Source organism: Dipteris shenzhenensis, chromosome 19 (assembly GCF_047967505.1).
Source record: "Dipteris shenzhenensis isolate YYH24624 ecotype China chromosome 19, Dip_SZ_1.0, whole genome shotgun sequence".
Taxonomy (NCBI): Eukaryota; Viridiplantae; Streptophyta; class Polypodiopsida; order Gleicheniales; family Dipteridaceae; genus Dipteris; species Dipteris shenzhenensis.
In genome coordinates, this window is record NC_141614.1 from 48,358,307 (window position 1) to 48,381,687 (window position 23,381).

The 23,381-nt window shown below is 43.9% G+C and overlaps 1 protein-coding gene across 1 annotated transcript; it reads left to right on the forward strand.

The window, feature by feature from the left end:
* Positions 1 to 1,717: 1,717 nt before the first annotated feature.
* Positions 1,718 to 23,332, forward strand: LOC147890567 (Regulator of chromosome condensation (RCC1) family protein). The gene is made up of 8 exons (XM_087390470.1): positions 1,718 to 2,297; positions 4,844 to 5,043; positions 5,154 to 5,201; positions 10,577 to 10,649; positions 10,920 to 11,091; positions 21,928 to 22,359; positions 22,504 to 22,695; positions 22,832 to 23,332. The coding sequence occupies exons 1-8, from the start codon at positions 2,063 to 2,065 to the stop codon at positions 22,866 to 22,868; spliced, it is 1,389 nt and encodes a 462-aa protein (XP_087246596.1). The 5' UTR covers positions 1,718 to 2,062; the 3' UTR covers positions 22,869 to 23,332.
* Positions 23,333 to 23,381: the final 49 nt, after the last annotated feature.

Consider the following 23,381-nt stretch of genomic DNA (forward strand, 5'->3'; position numbering starts at 1 on the left):
CAAAACGAGTATGTACGAACTATATGGTAACATTGATGGCTGGCTGTATGCCATACGGTTACATACAAGTAGTATGGGGTCATTAATGATGGTTGCATGGGTACGTACGGAGCAGTACGGACGACCATCGATGGGTTGTATGGATCTGAGTAGCAGCTTTTACACAAGAAGTACAAGGGGTTCGGCTTGCTTAATGGCCATTGCTTTCTAAGTGTTAGATTCGTGGTTGTATGGGTTGTACAACAGCCACTCCTTTGCCCTTCAAATATGGGTTGTGGGCTGAGTGGCTGAATGGAGGCACATTTTAGCTTCACAAGGCATGCTCTGGGTCAAAGTGGGTGTGCAATTAGCTCATGGATGAGCTTGGTTGAGTTGTTGGTTGGTGTTTATTCTTTCTAGTGATTGCCTATGAGTGGTAAACTTTGAAAAACAAGCATATGCGAGATTAGTTATGGTGTTCTGACGAAGAAGCTTAACGATCGTGGAGATGGCTAGAAATGATTGAGAGAAAGACGTGGCTTGTAGGAGCATTGAATAATAACGTTCATGAGATATGGGAGTGAATATAGAAGAATATCTTTATTCTTTCATCCTATGTCATCCTCTGACATGTTTACAGTACTTATGAATATTTTATGGAGTATTTTATTACTTTCCCATATTTCGGACTCACAAAAAAAGAAGAAATTGTGGATTTCTCTCAGGGCCCCGAAATGAGCTCCCTTTTTTCCTAATGCATAGCTAATTGTTTAACTCTCTCACCCAATTTTTGTCCAAGAGTTGATAATTTAGCTAAGATGTTAAAAGATGCTCTATGCAGGACAACTAAATAGACAAAGGTCAAGAAATCGTAATTTATTAAATCAATTCACATCGTTCTTCAAATCAATAGCAAATAAGTTATACTCTACAAAACGTTTATCGCTAAGAGACAAATGACCACCTACGATTGTGTTAAGTGGATTTTCATCCTTTCAAGATAGGAGATGGAAAAAGAGCCTTAGCCAAACTGAGAGCTACTTAATCCAATATATGAACAACGACAAACTTATTTGCAGCCATACCTACTAGTCATCCTTTTCTAACTTCTTTCCTTTGTTGCCACTATATTGAAGAATCTAATACACCACAATACCATTTGTGATGATACCGAGTATAGAACCAACCACTACTAAGAATGAGTCAAGGTTCCAAGGAGTTCATCCTTAATTCTGTCAGCTACACATGCATATCATTGTAATATTCAAAATCTAAACTATTATATTCCAAAATTAAAACTTTCACAAGTCTTATTGTACAAGAGTAAATAGGCAGCACAAAACATATAATGGTGTAAGAGACACATATATTTTGATACACATTACATATCATAATATTAAGGCGACACTGACTAGCTCAAAAGGATAATACTTAGAGGTGTCTTCTCTTGAACACAGGTAAACAGGCGTGGTGCGAGATAGAAAAATAATTTCAATTTTGTCAACTGACGAATGCCAAAAAATATCAAATTACGTAATATGATAAACCCTGTTCTAGGGGTGGGCACTGGGGCCAGGTAAGAGGAGGGGAGGGTTCCTTTGTGATGTTGCAAGGATCTCGGGGGTGTGACGTGGCAAAGGGCGAATGAAGGGGATTCCAAGAAGCTAGGAAGGGGGGGACGAGGTGGCATCAAATCATCAAATCAAATTAGGGCTTAATTATAGTGACAGGAGTGGCGTTTGGGTTGTTCGCATCCTTCGCATTTTTGCAATCCATCGATCAATCTGCCACAATTTCGCTCCTCACCGCTCGCTTTTCTCGACAAAATTCGCGCTCCTCCACCGCTTCATCTCTTGCAATCGCCTTCCCAGAGAAATCTGGCTTGCATTTCGCGTTCACAAATCGAAATTCGCCACAATTCGCTGCCTCCGCGCTTGCATTTCCGCACTTGCAGCGAAAAAAGTCGCCGTCTTCGGAGCTCATATTTCATCTCAGGAAGCAGATTTAAGATTCACAGCCTTTGCCCGACCCGATTTTTCGAGAAAAGGACAGGTTTTTGGTCTCACATATCTTCCATCCGTTCATGGCGCCTCAGGGTTCCCCCACCCCTGTCCTCAGCGCCCTGTACGTGTGGGGTTATAACTCTAGTGGGCAGACAGCGGCATTACACGTGCGTAGATGTCTACGCGTTCCCAAACGAGTAGCACCGCATCTGTTCAAGACGCGACGATGTGCCAGCAACATCCGCATGGTCGACATTTCTTGTGGCCTCCAGCACACCGCTGCAGTGGCTTCCGATGGTTCTCTCTTTACCTGGGGTAAGTTGTGTTTCTTGACTCTACCTTGATGGATTCACCGCTGATTTCCCATGGTTATAAAGCCGCTCGATGGCTGACCAGAGTCATTCCTGAAATGCGAGTAGAGGGGTAGCCACAATAATCGTCCTGGAGCCCGCTCCACGGTGACCTATTTAGATGGTGAGTGCAAATAATGGATTGCTAGATAGTTGATTGCATGCGCATGTGGACCAGCATTCATGAAAACTCGAGTTTATTGCCGAATTCTCAAAATTCCGTTTTGAACTGACCAAAAAAATGTGGAGGTCAGACCCAAAAACTATTGAAAAAAACCTGAACTTGGAAGGGTTTTTTCAAATTTGTTCTTTTTACGTGGACACCGATATGGACATTCAAAATATTGGGTTACTGCACAAACCTCTTTAGGTTACAGCACTGCGCACCAAACCTGGGTGATAAGCTGGTAGTCCCAAATTCAACAATCGCTGAAGCCAGGAATTTGGTCTTTTTGACATTCGTAGGCGCTTCACTTGAGTCGCCTACAGACCCTTGAGAAAACGAAGATTTTGTTTATGGACACACATTGTTGTTGTAAAGTTATATGTTTGTGGCAGTTTTCATTAATTGGTTGGTAGGTCAAACGGGGCATCCTGAATAGACGATTCTTGCTTAGTGGTGCCTTAGGGATGCATCTTGGAGAGTTGAGGAATGAGGTCTTGATTAATTGCTCATCACGGTCATAATCTACATTTGCAATCCAACCGTTTAATCCATAGGTATGCTGATTTGCTGTACTCGAGTACTGGAGTGAAAATTGATGAGGCTCTTCTGCTTTAGCTTATTTTCAAGGGGAATGGTCCTCTTTGTTGGAATGGCCACCTCCCCATCTGTAAGCCCCCATATGAGGAGAGCATGGGGGAGGGAGACCTAGGGCAGTACCCCACAGTAAAAGAGAGAAAGGGGCTGCCACATGGACAGCATCATTGCTGTCATGTGGGCAGCACATCTAGAGAAGACCCGGGACAAGTGGCGCAACTGTACGGAGCAGTACGGAGGGTGTGCAGACCCGGGACAGGTGGCGTGCAACTGTACGGAGCAGTATGGGGCTGGAGAATGGGCACCCGGGAGGTCAGGAGCAGCAGCAAATAGGGCTGCAAGGGACTGACCCTGGGAGGGCATATTTATAGCCCATATAAGACAGCCAGGCAGGCCTGCATAGGGGCTGGGACTCTACCTTGAAGTGAGGGCCAAAGCCCTAGTTTTGTGAGCCAGAGGCCCTAGTTATGAGGGCTCTTTTAGGGCAGTTTTATAGCAGCCTGGTCGGCCTGTTTGGGTTGGCCAGTTTGAGGCTGCTGGTCGGTTTTTTGACAGGCCCTTGGGACCCTATAAAAGGAGGTCCTTGTGGCCTCATTTATCATCACTTGGAGCAGCAGTTCAGGGAGCAGGAGCAGCAGATCAGCCACTTGTGGGCCTCTATCCAGAAGGAGACAAGAGAGCTGTAGAGCTGCAGACCTAGCTCAGAGTGCTGCCCACCTAGGCTGGTGCAAAGACAGCAAGGTGGAAGGGATCTGGACGGAAAGTCTACAGAAGCTCGAGTTGGAGCACGCGGGCTCGAGTCTAGAGATAACTGGCAGATAGGAGAAGGACCTTGTGGGAAGATCAGAGGACCACACCATTGGTGGGACTCTGGATCTATATCTTTTGTATTGTGTCCATAGTTTTGGACGGAAATATATATTCTGGTTGGTTCATTGTCTATTGATAAGTCTGCAAATCTATGTGACGCACATTAAGTAAAGAAGTTTGTGATTCCACACCCACACGCACACTGTGTGAGCTCTTGGGCATTACTATAAGTCTTCCGCTGTGCGTACCCTTTGTTGGGGTGATTTCTAACACTCTTGCATAATTTTGGATCTCCCGTGGGTTTCTTTCTTCCTATTCTTCTATGAAAGGAATGGAGTAAAATGCTGGCAAGACGATGTTTCAATCGGCTGAAATTGTTCTAGTAAACCACCACAGGTCCCTTTACCCATGCACAAGGAAGAGAAAGAAAACCAGCTATGAACAGCAACGTCAATAGAAAGAAATGCCAAACGAAACCCTTTGTACTGCTTGGAATAAACATTCCTGGTGTTAGGTTCTCGGAAAAAGCTGGATTTCCAGAATTTATATAATCTAGCTAAGGATACCGTTTAAATGAATGTTTTGGTGCTTTTTTGCATGGATTGTAGATCTGCATCATTTGATTGAAACGGAGTGACCATTCTCATTCTCTGTGAAAAACCAGTGCTCTTAATGATGTAGTTCACTTTGAATGCCTTTGAAACGGTTAGGCATCCTTCAGGTTTGTAGTCTGATTCCCCCAGTATGGCGTTTTGATACATTGTTGGAATAGCAACTCGCATGGGAAGGAAATTATGTCAATCTCTGTACGTTTGCTACAATTTTGAAAGCCTTGTCTAGAATTTTTTTGAGGAATCCTTTATAGTCTGATTCACTGCCTCAGATTAATGATTGAAGTGCTTCATTCCATAGGAATTATGTTCCTTCTGATGGAAGTGCAGGATCAAATGAATTTGGACAGCTTGGAGATGGAACTGAATATGATTGTCGGGAACCAAAAAAGATAGACGCTCTTCGGAACGAGTTTGTTAAGTCGGTGGCATGTGGGGCCAATTGTACTGCTGCTATCACACAATCTCATGAGCTTTCTAAAGGTGGAAATTCTCCAGCTACCAAGCTTTGGGTGTGGGGTCAGAATCAGGTTTAGTGTCTCTCTTGTGCTTCTTCATCGCCTTTTCAGAAGTAATTTTGCTGTAAACAAGACTGAAGCATATTCTAACAGATTCTCTTTCTGCCCATATTCTTATGCAGGGCTCAAATTATCCTCAAATTTTCTGTGGAGCTTTTTCCCCAAATTTCGTAAGTGGGTATTGGTCTTTATTGCTTATTCAAACCTGATGTTTCCTTGCCAGAAATTGTAGCTTATCTTATACCTTTCAATTTGTATTTGTCAATCTCTATGTTTTGTGCAAAGATGGCTTTTGCAAGGTTGCTTTTGGTCATTCTACTATTGAAATTTGGCTGTTCTATAGATCATGAGTATCTTTCCAGGGAAAACAATAGAGCATTTCAATTCATTTTGTTATAATGCTCTTTTTGGGCTGACTCCATCTTTCACCCCTTTGCAACTTGAGAAGGGATAGAAATTCAGCAGTAGTAAGGAAGGGAACATATTCTCTAAGTGCGTCGACTTTCATGTATTTTGATGCTGAAGACATTGGCTTCAGTAAGTGTTTATCTTGTTGATAATGACTTGTTTTTTAACGTACCCCTATATGTAAAAGAGGGTAGAACAAGGCGCATCTGGTGGCGCTTTTGTCCCGTGCTGAGTGTTGAGTATTTTGTGCCGAGTGCTCGTTTGGGAGAGACTAAAATGAAATTGTTTAGACTTCACAAGCAGTTGTAGCTTGAATAAGAGATTTGGAGTACTTTTTGATTGGCCTTCTCCTTTAGTGCTAGCCTTCGTCATGGCTGAGTTTGCCCTTCACCTCTGGAGTGCCGACAGAAACTCAGTACAAAGACTTTGTATAAATGGATGCTCATGTATGTGTGGGGGATGCGTCAATTTTACGAGCAAAAACCTATGAGCAAGTTTATACGAGCGTGTTTTTCAAGGGATTTTAAAAATAGTATTTCTTTAGGAAACATGGTTTTTACACTTTTATTTTCATTAGAACTAAATCCCTTTATCATAAAAATATACAAACTAGTCACTCATTCATTTTTACATAACATAAATCTTCTTATTCATAGACATCCCTTTGTACCCTTATTATTACCTTAAAAAGTATTGAAAAATATTTCATTTAAGAAACGTCCCTCATAATCACTCTCAACATAATAATATTATACATAAATAATTACTTATTAAACACATTTATATCATATGGCAATATCTTTCAAGTGTTTTTATAGTATTAATAACAATATATTTATGGACATGTTTTTACAGAAGTTTAAATTACTGTAAATAAGTATTAACTTGGGCTTATATATCACTCTCATAAAATACATGTAATATTTAATACTATATATGCAAGGTTTTCCAAAATATAACCCCATAGATGTGCTCAAATGGGGTTTTTCAATCAATTTGAGTGGCTGAATGACTATATTTGGACATTGGATGTGAAAGTTATGTCACTTTTAAAAGTGCTGTCCAAGGTAGTTTCGCCAGCGAAACTACCTTGAAAAACCTTGTTCAAAGGGGTTTCGCTGGCGAAACTACCTTGATGGCTTGCTTCAATAAGTTTTCTTTGGAGAAACCCTTTCATGAAGATAGGGTGAGAGAGGTTTTTCAATGTCACCCCCTATTAAGTAAAAAGTTGTAAGAAGGATCATAAGGGAATTTTCATAGAGAAGTCTACTCTACATGTGGGTTTCTTCAAAAGCCATCCCATTATATTCTCACCATTCCCAAAGATTCACATAAATATTCGTGTATAAAATAGGCATTCCTATAATACTTTTCATATTTCTTAGTGAAACTATGTTTTCTTCTGATCCATTTTTGTCATATTTTTGCATAGTTGGAAGCTTTTTTTTTCCTTCGCTCGGACGCTCGGAAGATTTTGCTCGGAAAATGCTCGTCCCCTATGTGTGGGTGTGTGGATTTGTATGTGTGAGAGCATACTTTTATACTATGGTCTACACCCACTGTTGGGCGCTGATGACGTGAGTGGGGATTTCATAGTAGCTAGTCCTTGCTATGCGTGATGGAGTTTATGGTTTTCAATCTAATGAGTGACTATCGTGAGATTGAAACTGCACTATGTTGTGTTTTTAGAGCATGATTTCTGGCAGTGCATGTGGGGGTTGGCAGCCCACAGGTAACCTGGCAGCTCTGGTATACATTGGCTGGCAGACTGTTTTAGACCTTTTGTGACAGCTGCATGGTTGTGGTGGCACCCAGTACATTGTATGAGAAATGTGGTGGCAGCAATCATTGATTGCATTGCATGTGGTGATTGCTCTAATTTTTATTAACCTCTTTTTTCGAATTTGCCTTTGAGATGAGTTTTGACAGAAACTCAGTATGTTGACTGTTATGCTTGAGTCTGTGGATGTGCGTGGTGTGTGTGTGTGAGTATGTGGGGGTGTGTTTGAGCATACATTGATACAACGTTCTACACCTACTACCAGGCACTGATGACGTTAGTGGGGATGAGATAGTAGCTATTCCCTACTATGTGTAATGGAGTTGATGGTTTATAATCTATTGGATGACTACCATGAAGTTATAAACTGCACGTTTTTATGTGACGAGTTGGGGCATTTTACCGGATTTATCTAGTTATATATTGCCTTTGAGATGAGCTCTTTGGGACCCCTTTGATTTATAGGTAGGGGAGTCCACCCACCCTTATACACATGCATTTTCCCGGATTTATCTAGGTGTATATATTGCCTTTGAGATGAGCTCTCTGGGACCTCTTTGATTTATAAATAGCGGAGTCTTTGAGCAGAGCCCTTGTGAGCAAGTTCTTGCCCCATGCAGAGGGAGGACTTGGCATCATAGACTCAGAGTTCTGAGTAGAGCCCTTGTGAGCAAGTTCTTGCCCCATGCCGAGGGAGGATTTGGCATCATAGACTCAGAGATGCTGAGTAGAGCCCTTGTGGGCAAAGTGGGTAGTGCGAAGTCTCACCTGAGGCTCGAAGCCTTGAAAGATCTTGCTTCAAAGAGGGCTTCTCAAGAACACCCCCCGTACAGGAGGTCATGGCAGTAGTCTTATGGAGGGCTATTCTTAGATGGCCCCCTCACTAGAAAGGGCTCAGCATTGATTGATTATGAGTCTCCACAAAGTTTCGCAGCGTCTGTCTAGGGGACTCATTCGAGCCAGCCCTTGGTGCCGTGAGGAGTGAGTGCCAACCTCTTCTTTGGCATTTGGAGGTCCGGGATCTGGAGGGCTTCATCTTGGAGCAACGGACACATTGATTGGGCACATTGGTCCAGCCTGATCTTTTGGAGCATGGTGCCGCCTCCCCACTGAGATAGAGGCACATACGTGAGCCCTCTCCCACATGAGGGGGGCAATCACACGGACGATAGACTTGCCATTCCTGAGTCTTGGAGGGAGGGTCTTAGTATGTCATCTCTAGACGTTTGTGGATCAGCTGCCGACAAAGGAAAGCTTACTTATTTTTTTTTGATGGTTGCCCATGGGGCTTGCCCATCAGCCCTTGGCTAGAGCAGATGCGCATTGATGGGAGCTGCCACCGTTGTGTGGATAGCGATCTTGAGACCATACCGCACTGTATATGGAGCGCAGAGGATTTGGTAGGGGGCCCTTTGGATTGTGGGTAGGACATAGTGGATGCAATGAGATTTCACCTTATGCATGGCTGCTTGGCTTATGGAGGGGTCACATGAAATGGTTCCACCAGCTTAAAGGTCACATGACAAGGTTCCACCAGCTTATAGGTCACATGACAAGGTTCCACCAGCTTAGAGGATCTAGGGACATAGGGTCTTTTGGATTGAGGCAGAGTGCAACTCCCCTTTCCCGGCATTGTCTAGTTTCTTCCCGAGAGGACAGTATTTGGGAGACAATGTCCAGCATCACTGCTTGGAACATTTAGGTCGCCTGTTGCAGCCTAGCTTCTCTGAAAATAGTCTCGTTGATAGCCAGGTTTAATCTTGTTTTTCATCCATGAACAGTGCCACATGGATGGCTGATTTGTATGGTTAGTTTGTTTCAAAGCATTAATAGGAAGTCCTTTTCTCTGAAAAAAACAAAAAAAAGGCGAGGAAAGAGGGCAAAGCCATGTAAATCTGAACAGGGGTCTAGAAAGAATGTGAGCCAATCTGAACATAAAGGTAAACATAAGACTAGAAGCAACGTCTTTCTTCCATGAAGCCTAGCTTCTCTGAAAATAGTCTCATTGATAGTCAGGTTTAATCTTGTTTTTCATCCATGATCAGTGCCACATGGATGGCTGATTTGTATGGTTAGTTTGTTTCAAAGCATTAATAGGAAGTCCTTTTCTCTGAAAAAAACAAAAAAAAGGAGAGGAAAGAGGGCAAAGCCATGTAAATCTGAACAGGGGTCTAGAAAGAATGTGAGCCAATCTGAACATAAAGGTAAACATAAGACTAGAAGCAACGTTTGATGACATCAGTGGGGATGTCATAGTAGCTAGTCCCTGCTATGCGTGATGGAGTTTATGGTTTTCAATCTTATGAGTGACTATCGTGAGATTGAAACTGCGCTATGTTGTGTTTTTAGAGGATGAGTTTGGGAATGTTCCCGGATTCATTTAGGTATATGCTTGTGCCGTATTCGCGGACATGCAAATTTCACCTTGTGAAGTTTTCGTCCAAGTTGCAGCTTGCTGGTATTGCGATAATTCTTTCTATCTTAAATGGTGTGTTGCCCTATCAGCTAGATTTAGATTTAGATGCTCGTTTGGGAGAGACTAAAATGAAATCGTTTAGACTTCACAAGCAATTGTAGCTTGAATGAAGTGATCTGGACTACTTTTTGATTAGCCTTCTCCTTTAGTGCTAGCCTTCGTCATGGCTGAGTTTGCCCTTCACCTCCAGAGTGTGCCGACAGAAACTCAGTACGAAGACTTTGTATAAATGGATGCTCAAGTATGTGTGGGTGTGTGGATTTGTATGTGTGAGAGCATACTTTTATACTATGGTCTACACCCACTCTTGGGCGCTGATGACGTCATTGGGGATGTCATAGTAGCTAGTCGCTGCTATGCGTGATGGAGTTTATGGTTTTCAATCTTATGAGTGACTATCATGAGATTGAAACTGCACTATGTTGTGTTTTTAGAGGATGAGTTTGGGAATGTTCTTGGATTCTTCTAGGTATATAACGTCTTTCTTCCTTTCTTGTTTCATCTTGTGATAAATGACTCACTCCCCCCTCCCTCCTTCCGTCATATCCACGTGCGCACACACCCATACCCATACACATGCTTTGCATTTTTGGACCCTACTTACTTTTGGCTTTAGCGAGTGATTTGGAAGCCCCCACAAAGCTAGAAAGAAGCCTATGCTTGGTTATTGGTGAGAATATTCTGTGCTTACATAGATTTTTTGTTACCCACTCTTCAATATGTCTTAGTTTGCAAGATGAAGTATATGTTAATCATGTGAAGCATAGGTTGTCTGCAAACATCTACTCAGACTTTTTTATTCTTGTCCATTTTCTTTTGTAAAAGCAGCTAAAAGGTTGAATTTCCACAGGATGACCATTCTGTTTGTGGATTAAATGCAGGCTATTATCCAGGTTGCTTGTGGCGCATCACATGTTGCAGCAATTTCTGAGTTAGGCACATTACAATGTTGGGGTAATGGTTATTTCCATGCACATCTATTTGCATGGTTATAAATGCATCAAGGCCTTTGAGTTGTTTGAGATTTTGCTTATATTAGTGGGTTCCAATCTGAATTTTGGACTACAACAAAAATTTGAATTTGTGCGATTGGATATATTGTAGTCTTACAAAGGTATATATTAATGGGTTCCAATTGAGTTTGTAAATGCAAATGTCAGTGATTGATAGATCAATGCCAGAAGGATGCTTGAATTGTGCTTTATGTTCTCTTCATCTTTTCAGGTTACAATGAGTATGGCCAATTGGGTAGAGGGTTCAGCTGCGAAGGCCGTCAAGAAGCACGTATCGTTGACAAATTCGTGAAGTTTTTAGATGAACCGCCAGAAGATGTTCAGATTGTGCAGATTGCTTGTGGAGAGTATCATATGGCCGCAATTTCGACTACTGGTGATGTGTAAGTCTTCAAGCGTGTGATTCGGTGGTTCTTTTGTACTCTTGTCTGGATAACGCTCTTTGCCTAGAAGATGTTCACATAATGTAGCTGGAACAATGTTTTTTTAGCTCTCTTTGCCTAGAAGATGTCCAGATAGACTGAATAAACATTATTTTTGTTGTTTTTGCCAGTGGATTACCTTGCTGCAAATCACCTTGCCGTGAGTTGCACAGAGTCCTCCCATGTTGTTGTTGCGAGTTGTGTCATGCAAGAGCAAGAGCAAGTTCCGACATGTAGCAACATGGTGTCTTTTCACCTTGGAGGGTTGCATGGGGCACCAAGAAATGTGCCCTTTGTTAGATTTACTCCCCTGGTATAGTCTTGTAAGGCTAGGCCTAGTGTTTTAGGCTAGTTCTAGTTAATTTTTGGACTATGAGTCTATGTATGGCACTCAGTTCTAGGGTTCATCGTAATAACTTGTCTGCTATTGGTTCAACATAGTTTGACGTACAGTGGACTTGCAGCTTGCATTTGCAGAATAGTCGTGTGTTTTAGTCAAAGGTTGATTTCAGTCAATTGTGTTGACTTTTGATTGACTGTACATGCAAAATTTGGGGCTTTTGCTCCATTTAGCTTTGCATCAAGCCCTCGAGCTTCGGGGTTCTTTTTCAGGTACAAGCGTTTGCAGCATTGTGTAGGAAGCACACTTTGGCACTTAATTACTGTGCAGGTACTTGATCTTGTGTGTTCAGAATCATACGTTTGCACTGCATCTCAGATTAATTTGGCTTTGTGCATTTTGCCTGAGTTGCAATGGCAAACAATGATTTGTTTGGAATGCTTGCCCCCGAAGCCAAGGTGGATGGCACCAACTACCATATGTGGTTTGACATGATACATCGTGTGTTATTGGCCAAGAGGTTCTGGAATATCATAGGAGGTTTTGAGGTTAGACGTCTGTCATTGATGCTACTGAGCCCTTTGATGCTAACCTCTATCAACAAGCTGTTGGATGCTTGATATATTTGTGTGTCACACTGCCAGATCCTCAGTACGTAGTTTCCTAGGTGAGCAGATTCATGCATAGCCCCTGTACATAGCATTGGCAGGCATTGAAGCCATGTCTTCCGATACTTGAACGTATCGGAGGTTTGGGCCTTCTTTATGGTCACAACTCTTCACTTACTTTCCATGCATTTACAGATAGTGATTGGGAATCTTTTATGCTTGGAGCTTCATGCATCTCTTGGTTCAGCAAAAAGCAGCTTACAGTTGCTACTTCTAGCTATGAAGTTGAGTACAAGGCAGCTTTTACAAACACAATGGAATGTATCTGGCTAGGGAAACTACTTGCAGTCATACATCTCCCACCCCAATCTACAATGACAGTCAAAAGGATTTAGCCAGTGCGTGCAATCCAGTGTTTCATGCAAGCACTAAGCACATTGAGGCTCATTATCATACGTTAGAGAGAGACTGTGAGGAGGGGATATTCACTTGTCTTATGTTCCAATGCAAGACAATTTGGCAGACATCGTCACCAAAGCGCTCCCTCAACTGGAGTTTGGCAAGCTTTACACGTAGTTCCATTTGTTACATGATACTGCCATCCTTGTACTTTCATAGGTTGCTATGTCCATGTGGATGAACATGTGCAACCATGGCATGATTTTCGGGTATCTCTGAGATGTTTTCAATGTACTACACCCATACCATGGAGGGGGTTTTGTTAGATTTAGTCCCTTCGTATGGCCTTATAGGCTAGTCCTAGTGTGCTAGGCTAGTTTTGGTTATTTTTGGGCACTTAGTCTACATATGACACTCAAATCAATGTATGACAATTAGGTTATCCTAACCCTAGTTCTAGAGTATATCATTATAACTTGTACTTGCACTTCAGTTCTAACTTACTACAATCTATGTACGAATCTGCTGCTCCGCGATTGTGTCGCTTTCAGTTGTTGCATTCTTGGTTCCGTCTCCATTCACCATTTCAAAAGGGTGCATCATTTTACAAAAAAGTTGCAGCTTTTGCAATGATGGGAAAAACTCATGGTGTTATCTAGTGACAGGTTATGGAGAGGCCGTCTAGTGAAGGCGGAAGTGATGTTTAACGGAAAATTACACATGCTATCTCTCCATTTGCTTCATGTGTCTTTTATGCTCTGAAGGCCTCGCGGGCCTATGGGACAAGGTAGAGAGAGAGAGAGAGAGAGAGAGAGAGAGAGAGTGACACATCCCAATCTCGTTGCTTCTAGTTTTACATCGAATCACGGGCACAGGCACTTGGTTTATCCTCCCAGCCAACCTCGTTGGTTGTGGTTTATCCTCAAGATTCAGAAGGATTCATTTCATGAAAGCTTTCTGCTTGCTTAATTCCAACGAGCCCCAAACTCCCTAGATAGATCTAGTATGCCACATGTCCTCAATTTAGGGTCCTTTCTTAATGCATCATTTACCCCTCTCTTGGGATATCTTTGAATTCATCTGGCCCTAGGCACATTTAATGCATTAAAGTCCCTTAGCCTTAGATCCACCTAGTCTAGTGCCATGTCACCCTCACCAAGGACCTTGACCTTTATTCCTTTTTTATCTTTTACATGAAGCCCAAACAAATATAATACAAACATTGATCCTTAAAGGAAAATGTCGACTGACCCTTCCGAGGTCATGTTACCTCGACGTGAGCGTAACATTCCTTCCCTCTTCAGCATCAGCGTCCTCGATGATAAAGTCTGGGAACACTCTCCGTAACTGGTATACGGATTCCCAGGTAGCTTCTAATAGAGATAGACCATGCCATGCAACCAACACCGTGGGTATCTTCCGATTGCGCACTTGCATTGTTCCTCGGTCCAGGATTCTTGTTGGTTTGCGTCTTGCATTATCCTCTATCTCCTGAAACAAAATAACACCCTCGATTAGTGAGTCACCTGTATGCAAAAATTTCTTTAAATAAGAAACATGAAACACTGGGTGCACCTTACAACCCTGTGGCAATTCTAATTTATAGGCTACCTTGCCTATTCTTTTTAGAATTAACCATGGCCCACAATATCGAGGTGATAACTTAGCACACTCTCCTGCAGTCAAAGACTTAGAGTGCGAAGGAACTCTGAGGAAAACTTTTTCTCCTTCCTTAAATTCTCTAGCGGATCGGTTTTCATCTGCATACGCCTTAGCTCTATCCATAGCTTGGCGGATGTTAGCTCTCGCAAGTGCTAGCATCTCCCGCATCTGAATCACAAAGTTCGCGGCACTAGGCACTTTCTGAGGTATTCCAACTATAGTTGGATTCGCTGGCCTATAACCATAGTTCAACTCAAATGGACTGAACCTTGTAGAGGAATGTAGGCAAATTCTAACAATGGCAACCACTTGTCCCATATATGTTGCCTCAATGACACATATGCTCTAAGCATCTCCTCTAAAATTTGGTTGATTCTTTGGTTGATTCTTTCCGTCTGACCATCCGTTTCTGGATGATCCCCACTACTCATTCGCAACTCAGTCTTTAGTGTCTCAAACACCGCAGTCCAAAAATGACCGGTAAATTTGACATCCCTGTCTGACACTATGGATTTGGGTAATCCATGCAAACGAAATATATGTCTAATAAACAAATCCGCTACTTGCGGGGCACTAACCGACTCTCTAGTTGGAATGAAGTGAGCCATCTTGGTAAGACGATCAACCACTACAAGGATAGAATCATACCCACCTTGTGTCGTAGGCAAACCTACAATAAAGTCCATGGAAATGCTCTCCCACTTACTTAGTGGTATCTCCAAGGGCTGTAAAAGTCCGGGTGGCTTCACCCGCTTTGCCTTACTTACGTGACACGAAAAACGTGTCACATATTCATGAATATGCTTTTTCATCTTTGGCCAAAAGAAATCTCGCTTCACGAGATCATATGTCTTCTCGACTCCTGGATGTCCCGCACATGGGCTATCATGGCATTGTCGAATGACTCTCTGCCTGAGATCATTCAGATTAGGTACTACTACCTTGCCATTTCTTTTCAGCATACCATCCCTTATGGCATATCTTGCATAAGTTTGGCCTTTTCTGGATGCCAGGTCATCCTTTTCCCCGGGTTTTAATACATGAGCCTTAGGCCAAAGGCTCTGGATGAACTCGTCCACCTTTTAAGTTTCTCTAATCTCAGTCATTAGAGCACTCTCTAACACCGTGAAACTCATGTTATGCATAATGCGTGACAACGCATCAGCAACTTTATTATCCTTCCCTCTTCGGTACCGGATCGTTAAATTAAACTCCTGCATGAGTTCTGCCCACCTAGCTTGGCAGCCTCTCAAGTCAGGTTGTTTACAAAAATGTTTCAGAGTATCATGATCAACATCCACATAAAACTCCGATTCATACAAATAATGTCTCCATGTTTTCAAAGCATGGACAATAGCATACAACTCTAATTCATGAGTGGCCAATTTCGTTGAGAGGGAGAAAGCTTCTTGCTTTCAAAGACTACTGGCCTTCCCTCTTGGAGTGTCATGTGCACGGATTGGTATCTGACGTGTACTAGGTACACAGAACTAGCTCAGGTTAGCCTGGGGAGGCTTAGAGCTAGGCAGGCTTGATTCTCGGGTTGAGTGGCAAGGGTACGAACTATTTATAGGTCTTCGCTATTTTTGGCGCCGGGGCCCAAGTCTATAAAAGAGGCCCAGGGGGTTCAGTTCTCAGTGTGCAGTTGGGAGCAAGTCTCGTTCCCAGGTGCTAGGTCTGATCCTGGATTGTGTCGCGGACGCGCGCCTGCATCTTAGCGTAGCCCAAGGCCCAGTGGCAGATCCAGGGCTTCACAGCGCCACCTGGTGGTATGGGACACCAGGCTGGTTTGGATCTGATTGGGAGTTCGTGCCAGTAGCTCAGCTCGTGGCTCGGAGGGGACATCTTCTGATTCGGGATCACATCCCGTAGATGTCACGGTTGGGTGGTGAGCAGCCTGCTCAGTTCTGATGTTGTGTGTGGTTATTTTGCAGATCAGGGGTTTCAGGAGTGCTGGGACGTGTCAGTTGGTATCAGAGCCAACTCCTGAGGTAGGAACTTCTGATGCGAGAATTTTGACGGATTTCTCTTCCAGGTATGCCCTAAAATTCGAAATTTCCTGCTGCGTTTTGCTGGCTACCTGGGGTAGAAGGGGTGAAGAGATATCTGGAAAAGAAAGAAGAAGAGGAGTGAGAGAGAATTGAAATCTCTGAAGGCTACGGAGAGAAGTTTAGAGGGAGGAGAAAGAGAGCAGAAAAGAAGGAGAGATGAGCAGGAAATAGACAGCAAGGGAGGAAGGGATGCGGAGCCTAGGAAGGGGCGCAGTAGACGAGGCAGTAGAGGCTGGACAGCCTGAGTAATAGGCTGTCCACAGCCAGCGCAATAGGCTGTCCACAGCCTGCGCAACAGGCTGCGAACAGCCTGTGCCTAGGGCTGCGTACAGCCTGCGCCCTGTTTCGATCAGGTCCCCTGCATCTGCCCTTGCCTGCGTCAGCCCTGCACGGTTCCCGAAGCCTCTGCAACAGTCCGTACAGCTTCTGCGACAGTCGTACAGCCTGTGCGGACTGTTCCGCCAGCTCCTGTACCTGCTGCTGCTCCGAACAGAGGCTGCGCCAGTACCTGCAGCCACCGTACGGCCTGCGTCAGCAGACCGTACAGCTTCTACTGCAGCCGGCGCATCCGGTTTGCGGGTTCGGGAAGGCTCCGCGACTCTGGGTCTTCCGATTTGCCAGATTTCAGCATCTCCTTCCGTCAGCTTCTTACGGGACGGGTTTCTTCTGCTCCATCCTCCTCTGTGCTTCGTTTCAGTCAGTTATTTCTCTCCGTTTGTAATCAAATCAGATTTCAGCCATGTCTGATGCTCAAAATCCCGAGTTCACCATGGGAGAGCAGGACTTAGATTACGCTCCAGTGGGAGAGGATGATCAGGGTCTCTATGACGACCTGATAACTAAGAAAGCCTTCAGTGAGTTTACGACTGCGCTTGATGGTAAATTTGAGCAGGTCAACGCTAATCAATCGGGGTTGACACAGCAACTCCAGGGGATACAAGCAACTCTGACTCTTCTGGCTAGCACGGTTCAGGCACTCACGCATGTGGATGCCATGGCTTCCGTGCTAGGCCCGAATATCACTCCGGATCCTTTTCCAGGTGACCAAAAATCAAGAACAAAGGAGGTAGTTGACACTTGGTTGCACAAGTGGCAAGTACACTTCCAATTTCATCCCTATCCAGATGAGAAAAAGATTCAGCTTGCAGCAGGGTTTATGTCACGTAAAGCCTTGCTTTGGTGGAAAGAACTCCAGCCTAAGCCTGATACTTGGACAGAATTTGAGGGTATCTTCAGGAAGGAGTTCCTGAAGAAGGAAGATGACTATGATATCGTCGGCAAGCTCAAGGCCCTCGATATGTCAAAATTGAATTTAACTTTTGAAGTTTATCTTCAAAGATTTAGGGATCTACAAACCAGGGCCACTAAAATGGATCCAGTAACCTTGTTAGGTTTCTTCGTGGATGGTTTGCCAGACTCCTATAAGTTACAGATTAAGAATAACAAGTGCACAACATTGCAGGAGGCCATGACATATGCGCGCATATATGATGATACCATGGCCGGTACCAAGGCAACCACAGTTACTGAGACGAGCGGAAAGAACAAACGCAAGTTCTTTCAGCATGCAACTGGTATTGGGGAGACGAAGTCTACGGACAACGCCTCCAGGAAAAGCTTAACTCCTGCGAAGAATGGTAAGGCCCGTTTCCTCCGCACTCTCAGGCTCAAGAAAGAAGGCCGATGTTTTTATTGCGAGGAGCGGGGCCACACAAAGAATGAGTGTCCTAAGCGGAAGAACCAAAAGTTGGTGCTAGGACCGAAGCTCCAGGCGGGTCCACGTACCGCAGCCAAGGGAGCCAACCAAGTCACGATGACAGGTATTTCAGTAAATGTCATTACCTGCCCCCTTTCTTGTAATTGTACCTTTAATACTTCGTTGTTTGGTTCCCATGATCTTTTCCGAGTTTATGGAGAAGTTAGGGACCAACAGGTTCACATTCTCTTTGATCCGGGCAGCTCTCACAATTTTGTCAATTACAAATTTGTGCAGAAGATGGGGCTGTCCACAGTACCTAGCGACCACACCTACGAGGTGCAGCTTCCAGCTGTGAAGCAGTTTTGGGATCGCAAGGTTGAAGCGCTTCCCATCTGGATTCAAGCCTACACGGGAGCTCTCACATGTTATGTTATGCATCTAGAGCATGTAGACTTGTGCTGATCGGGATAGAGTGGTTTAAAACCCACAATATTCAGATCGGATGGACGGAGCATATGCTTTCTTTTGTAGATAAGGACACCCAATTTTGTATTCAGTGTGATAAGATTCCCCCTTCTCAGGGGCCTATTGTATCTGCGATGCAGCTTCGGAATATATTAAACAATTCTCATTATGATGTCTATCAGTGTGTTTTGATTCCACTTTCTTCATTTGTTGTTTCGGTCATTAACAAAAATGAATTAAGTGTGTTTGAACACCGAGAATTGAGAATGTTGTTAGATAATTTTACAGACGTATTCCCAGCTCAACTGCCGGAAGGTTTACCTCCAGAACGGGCAGTAGATCATCGCATAGACTTAGTCCCAGGGGCTCAACCTATCAGTGTACCACCTTATAGGATGAGCCAGGTAGAGGAGAATGAGTTAGCTATCCAGCTTCAGGATTACCTGAATATGGGCTATATCCGCCCAAGTAAATCACCTTGGGGTGCACCTGTCCTCTTAAGAAAGAAGAAAGATTCTTCCTGGAGAATGTGTATAGATTATAAACGATTAAATAAAGTTACAATTAAGAACCGCTATCCTTTATCTCGTTCTGATGATTTCATATACCGTTTGGCCGGAGCGAAGTATTTCACTAAGATTGATTTGCGTACGGGTTATCACCAAATCCGTATCTATGCTAAACACATAGATAGGACCGCATTCCGGACTAGGTATGGTCATTACGAGTTCCTCGTATTACCTTTTGGTTTGACCAATGCTCCTGCTACTTTTCAGCAGATGATGAACGATTTGTTCAGGGATTTTCTGGGCAAATTTGTTGTACCACAACCTCTGTTACGCTCGAGCCTTTGGTGTTAACCAAATGAAACATCCAACGAGACGCTCATCTTTGAGTTACCAGCATCAAAACGTTAAAGGATCACCTCTGAACGCAGATGTCTAGATCAGTTTTCCTGTCCTTAAAATAGTTGCAAGTTGACGAACGAAATCACAATAAAATTAATTACCAAACTAGCCCATACTCCTAGGCTTCTGTAGTTCCATCTTGATAGCTAGTCCCTCCCTGCGATATCCTGTAGTCCTGAAGGTAGCCACCCGAAATCCTTTGCGTGATACCAAGTATGAATCTGCGGTTTAACTGTATCGTCGTCACCAGCTTACGTGAACCCGTCGTCCGCCTCCTAATTCGTCACTAGCTTACGTGAACCCGTCGTCCCGACAGCTCGTGTCATGACTAGTACTGCGATGACGTCCGTGACCCCACAATTGTGCCATCACTTGCGGTAGCTGTGATGACGTCCGTGACCCCACAGCTGCGCCATCACTTGTGGTAGCTAATTCTGTGATCACTCAGCCCCTTTGGTCGTGCATTGCTCTTAATACGTAACGCAAATCTCAAGGGCCAGATTTCCAACTCTTGCGACAGCGTTTCTCACAGTATTGCACAGCTGGTCCTTCGATGCGTCAAACATCCCGTCAGTCCCAGACCGCTTGCACTATACTCTGTGCTCTGATACCAAATGACACATCCCAATCTCGTTGCTTCTAGTTTTACGTTGAATCACGGGCACAGGCACTTGGTTTATCCTCCTAGCCAACCTCGTTGGTTGTGGTTTATCCTCAAGATTCAGAAGGATTCATTTCGTGAAAGCTTTCTGCTTGCTTAATTCCAACGAGCCCCAAACTCCCTAGATAGATCTAGTATGCCACATGTCCTCAATTTAGGGTCCTTCCTTAATGCATCATTTACCCCTCTCTTGAATCTTTGAATTCATCTGCCCCTAGGCACATTTAATGCATTAAAGTCCCTTAGCCTTAGATCCACCTAGTCTAGTGCCATGTCACCCTCACCAAGGACCTTGACCTTTATTCCTTTTTGATCTTTTACATGAAGCCCAAAGAAATATAATACAAACATTGATCCTTTAAAGGAAAACGTCGACTGACCCTTCCGAGGTCATGTTACCTCGACTTGAGCGTAACAGAGAGATGTTTATTAATGTCCCTGGAAGGCCTCGCGGGCCTATGGGACAAGGTACAAAGTACACCAAAGAGGATGATCTCATACAAGCCTCAGTGGGCTGGAGCAAAGGCGCGCTAAGGCCCTTGTTGAGTGCTAAGACTGTTGAGAGAGAGAGAGAGAGAGAGAGAGAGAGAGAGAGAGAGAGAGAGAGAGAGAGAACATTATTGAAATCCGTGTACTCATAGGTGCTTGATGTCATGGTTATGCTAAGTACTAACTTCTTATGTTGGGGCCTAACAATTACTAGAAATACCCGTCTGCACATCTGTTGGTCCCCTCATTGAAGAGGGCATGCATCTGAGTCTCCACTGAAGGGCTAGGCTGAGGCCAGTTTCACCCCACCCGGCGCCCATCCTCAAAAAGGTGGTGTGGAAGGAGGGACGTACCTGTATACTGACTCAAAAATTATGTGTCCAGCACCTCAAGGCCGCCCAATTCCATGGGCTGTTGACATAACTCCCCACAAACCATGCTGATTGGGTGTGGAACTCATGCCAAAAGGCCCGAACCTTCTGCCTCAACCGCTCCACCAATCACGCTTTGGTGACAATTAATTGCAGCCTTCAATTAAGTCATGGATGCCGGGTGGTGTGAACCACAACACCTGGCAGCCATCCGTGACAAGCATTTCAGACGAATGGGCGCCGGGTGGTTTGAGCCCTTCCTGAGGCTATGGAGCTGTTCACGACTGAGACTATGCTGTAGAATGCAGGGCTGCTGTACGGCGATCTGCTGTTGTTTGGCACGGACGCTACTGCAAAGACTAAACTGAACTGCCCCCATCTGTGACATCTTACTGTCACAGACTGACCGAACTTGTTCTAGACTGCCCTGACCTGTTTTGCTCCTCTGCTGACATAAGTTTCCCTACAAGCTGACGCCAGCCTGTATGTGCTCCGTACTGCTTGCTGACCTGCCATACCTCGTGTTCCTGCTGTTGTGGGCCACACGGCTGCAGATGCCCATGACAGGTCTGTGAACTTTTCCATCTCTATTGACAGCCCATTTTCGTTTCTCCTTGGTTCATACACTCTTTTTTGTGTTCCTGCGGCATTTTAATGAATCTTCATCCAACATTGCCCTTGTCATGAGAGCAGCCTGCCTGCCTCAATGAGGAACCTAAATATCAGTTTTTGTTTATTGCAGGTATCCATTACTTTCCCAGCCTTCTCACTTGGTAATTCTGTAAGCCCCAAAGCACATAAGGCAAAAGAGATGGTTTCTTTGCAGGAAGGGGGGTGGGTGTGCGAGACCATAAGCAAGGGGGATGCTTGTACCCTTTAGATTGACTATTCTAAGGTTAATAGTCGCTCTATTTTAAATAACAAATCTCCTCATGTTCCTAAGTTTATCTAGATCAGTATCATGCAAGTTCCAATCTTTGAGATATTCATCTTTCTTTGCAAGATTGAGCTGAAAGGAAGTCTGCAGAGTCAACAGCAGAATATGTTGTCACCAATTGTGATACTTCCATTAATTGCATAAGATTATGATCGGTTTGCTTAAAGTAAGTGCATGATACACTGAATTTTTTTTTGGCTACTACAGGTACACCTGGGGTCTAGGTCACATGGGACAGCTTGGGCATCGTACGCTTCAGTCTCCACATAAAGAAGTACTGCCAAGAAGAGTAGTGGGCCTAGAAGGTGTGACAATAACTGATATTGCATGTGGTGGTGTTCATACATGTGCTGTGTCAGGATCAGGAGCCCTTTACATGTGGGGTGGGGGCCAGGCTGGGCAGCTTGGGCTGGGTCCACAGAATGATACTTTTTCCTGCTACGTAAATGATTTGAACATATTTGCACGTCACATCCCTGTGCTTCTTGTTCCTCGAGGGGTGCAACTTGTTACATGTGGACAGTCTCATACTCTAGTTGCAATGAAAGACGGGCGATTACTTGGATGGGGATATAACAGTTGTGGACAGGCAGCTACGGGAAAATCTCCTTATGCATGGAACCCTTCTCCCATAGATTGGTAAGTGGGCATCCTAAAAGGTTAAACCTCAACTCAGTTGACCTGGCAGGAAGCTGACTTCCATGCACCGATTATACCAAGGTTTCTTTAAACCTTGATTCTTGGAAGAAGTTTTAGGCCAAGCACTCAACTCATGTTCAACAGGTGCGTAGGGGAAGTCTGCAGACTGGCAGCTGGAGGGGGCCACTCGGCTGTACTGACCCAGGCACATTCGTTGAAGGAGCTTTGTGAGTTCAAACTGGCTGACACAGTCACTCCTGAAAATGCACCGGCAATAGAGGAAATCGCAGTGAGGAATGACTCAGATGCACTCGCACGGTTCTGTGAGCGAATGAGGTATCTAAGGGTGTCCTCGTTTAGGTTGCATTTTAAATGCTTTTTTCCTGTTCAGTGTTTTCCCACAATGCCTATATATAACTGCTTGGTTATTCAATGTTTGTTAGTAGCTGCTTGATTATGCTCCATCGTGCAGGGAATTTGTGTTGATTGGAGGAGAAGAGTTTGAGTAATATCTGGCTGGAAGATGTTTGTGGTTCACAGCAATCAATGAACCTGGAACAGCTTTACCACAGCTCGCATAATCCTGATTTTCCTAGCACTATAATAAGTAGATGTTTATCACAAAACAAATTTTGCTTCTAAAGGCATGTACGATCTCTATTGATACATTATCTATTTCCTGCGCATTGCAGGTTGTGAAAGCCCTTTTGTAAAGACCTTTGGGTATGTTTAGGGATAGTTTTTAACCAAAAAAGCATTCTGTGAAAATATTGAAGAAGTTTTTTTACTTCAAAGTTTAGGATGATGGACCTTAGAAGGTTATGGACCATTTTGAAATAATCAAAGCCTAGGAAATTTAAACAGAATGCTTGGACTACTTAGTTAACTTCATTAGAGCTGGAGCACTCAATCTGGTCTAGGAACTGGGATTGACTGCGATATGCTTGAAGAATGTTTCAAGAGCATTATGCTACAGTGCATTGCATTTATTTTGGTGGTACAAGAAGCATGGCTCCATAAGA

What these genes read in the sequence shown, in the direction of transcription:
- LOC147890567 (XM_087390470.1), top strand. Translation starts at nt 2,063, where the DNA reads ATGGCGCCTCAGGGTTCCCCCACCCCTGTCCTCAGCGCCCTGTACGTG. An exon ending in TGGTTCTCTCTTTACCTGGG is followed by an intron (nt 2,298 to 4,843) that starts GTAAGTTGTGTT and finishes ATGGAAGTGCAG; the next exon opens with GATCAAATGAATTTGGACAG. An exon ending in GGGTGTGGGGTCAGAATCAG is followed by an intron (nt 5,044 to 5,153) that starts GTTTAGTGTCTC and finishes ATTCTTATGCAG; the next exon opens with GGCTCAAATTATCCTCAAAT.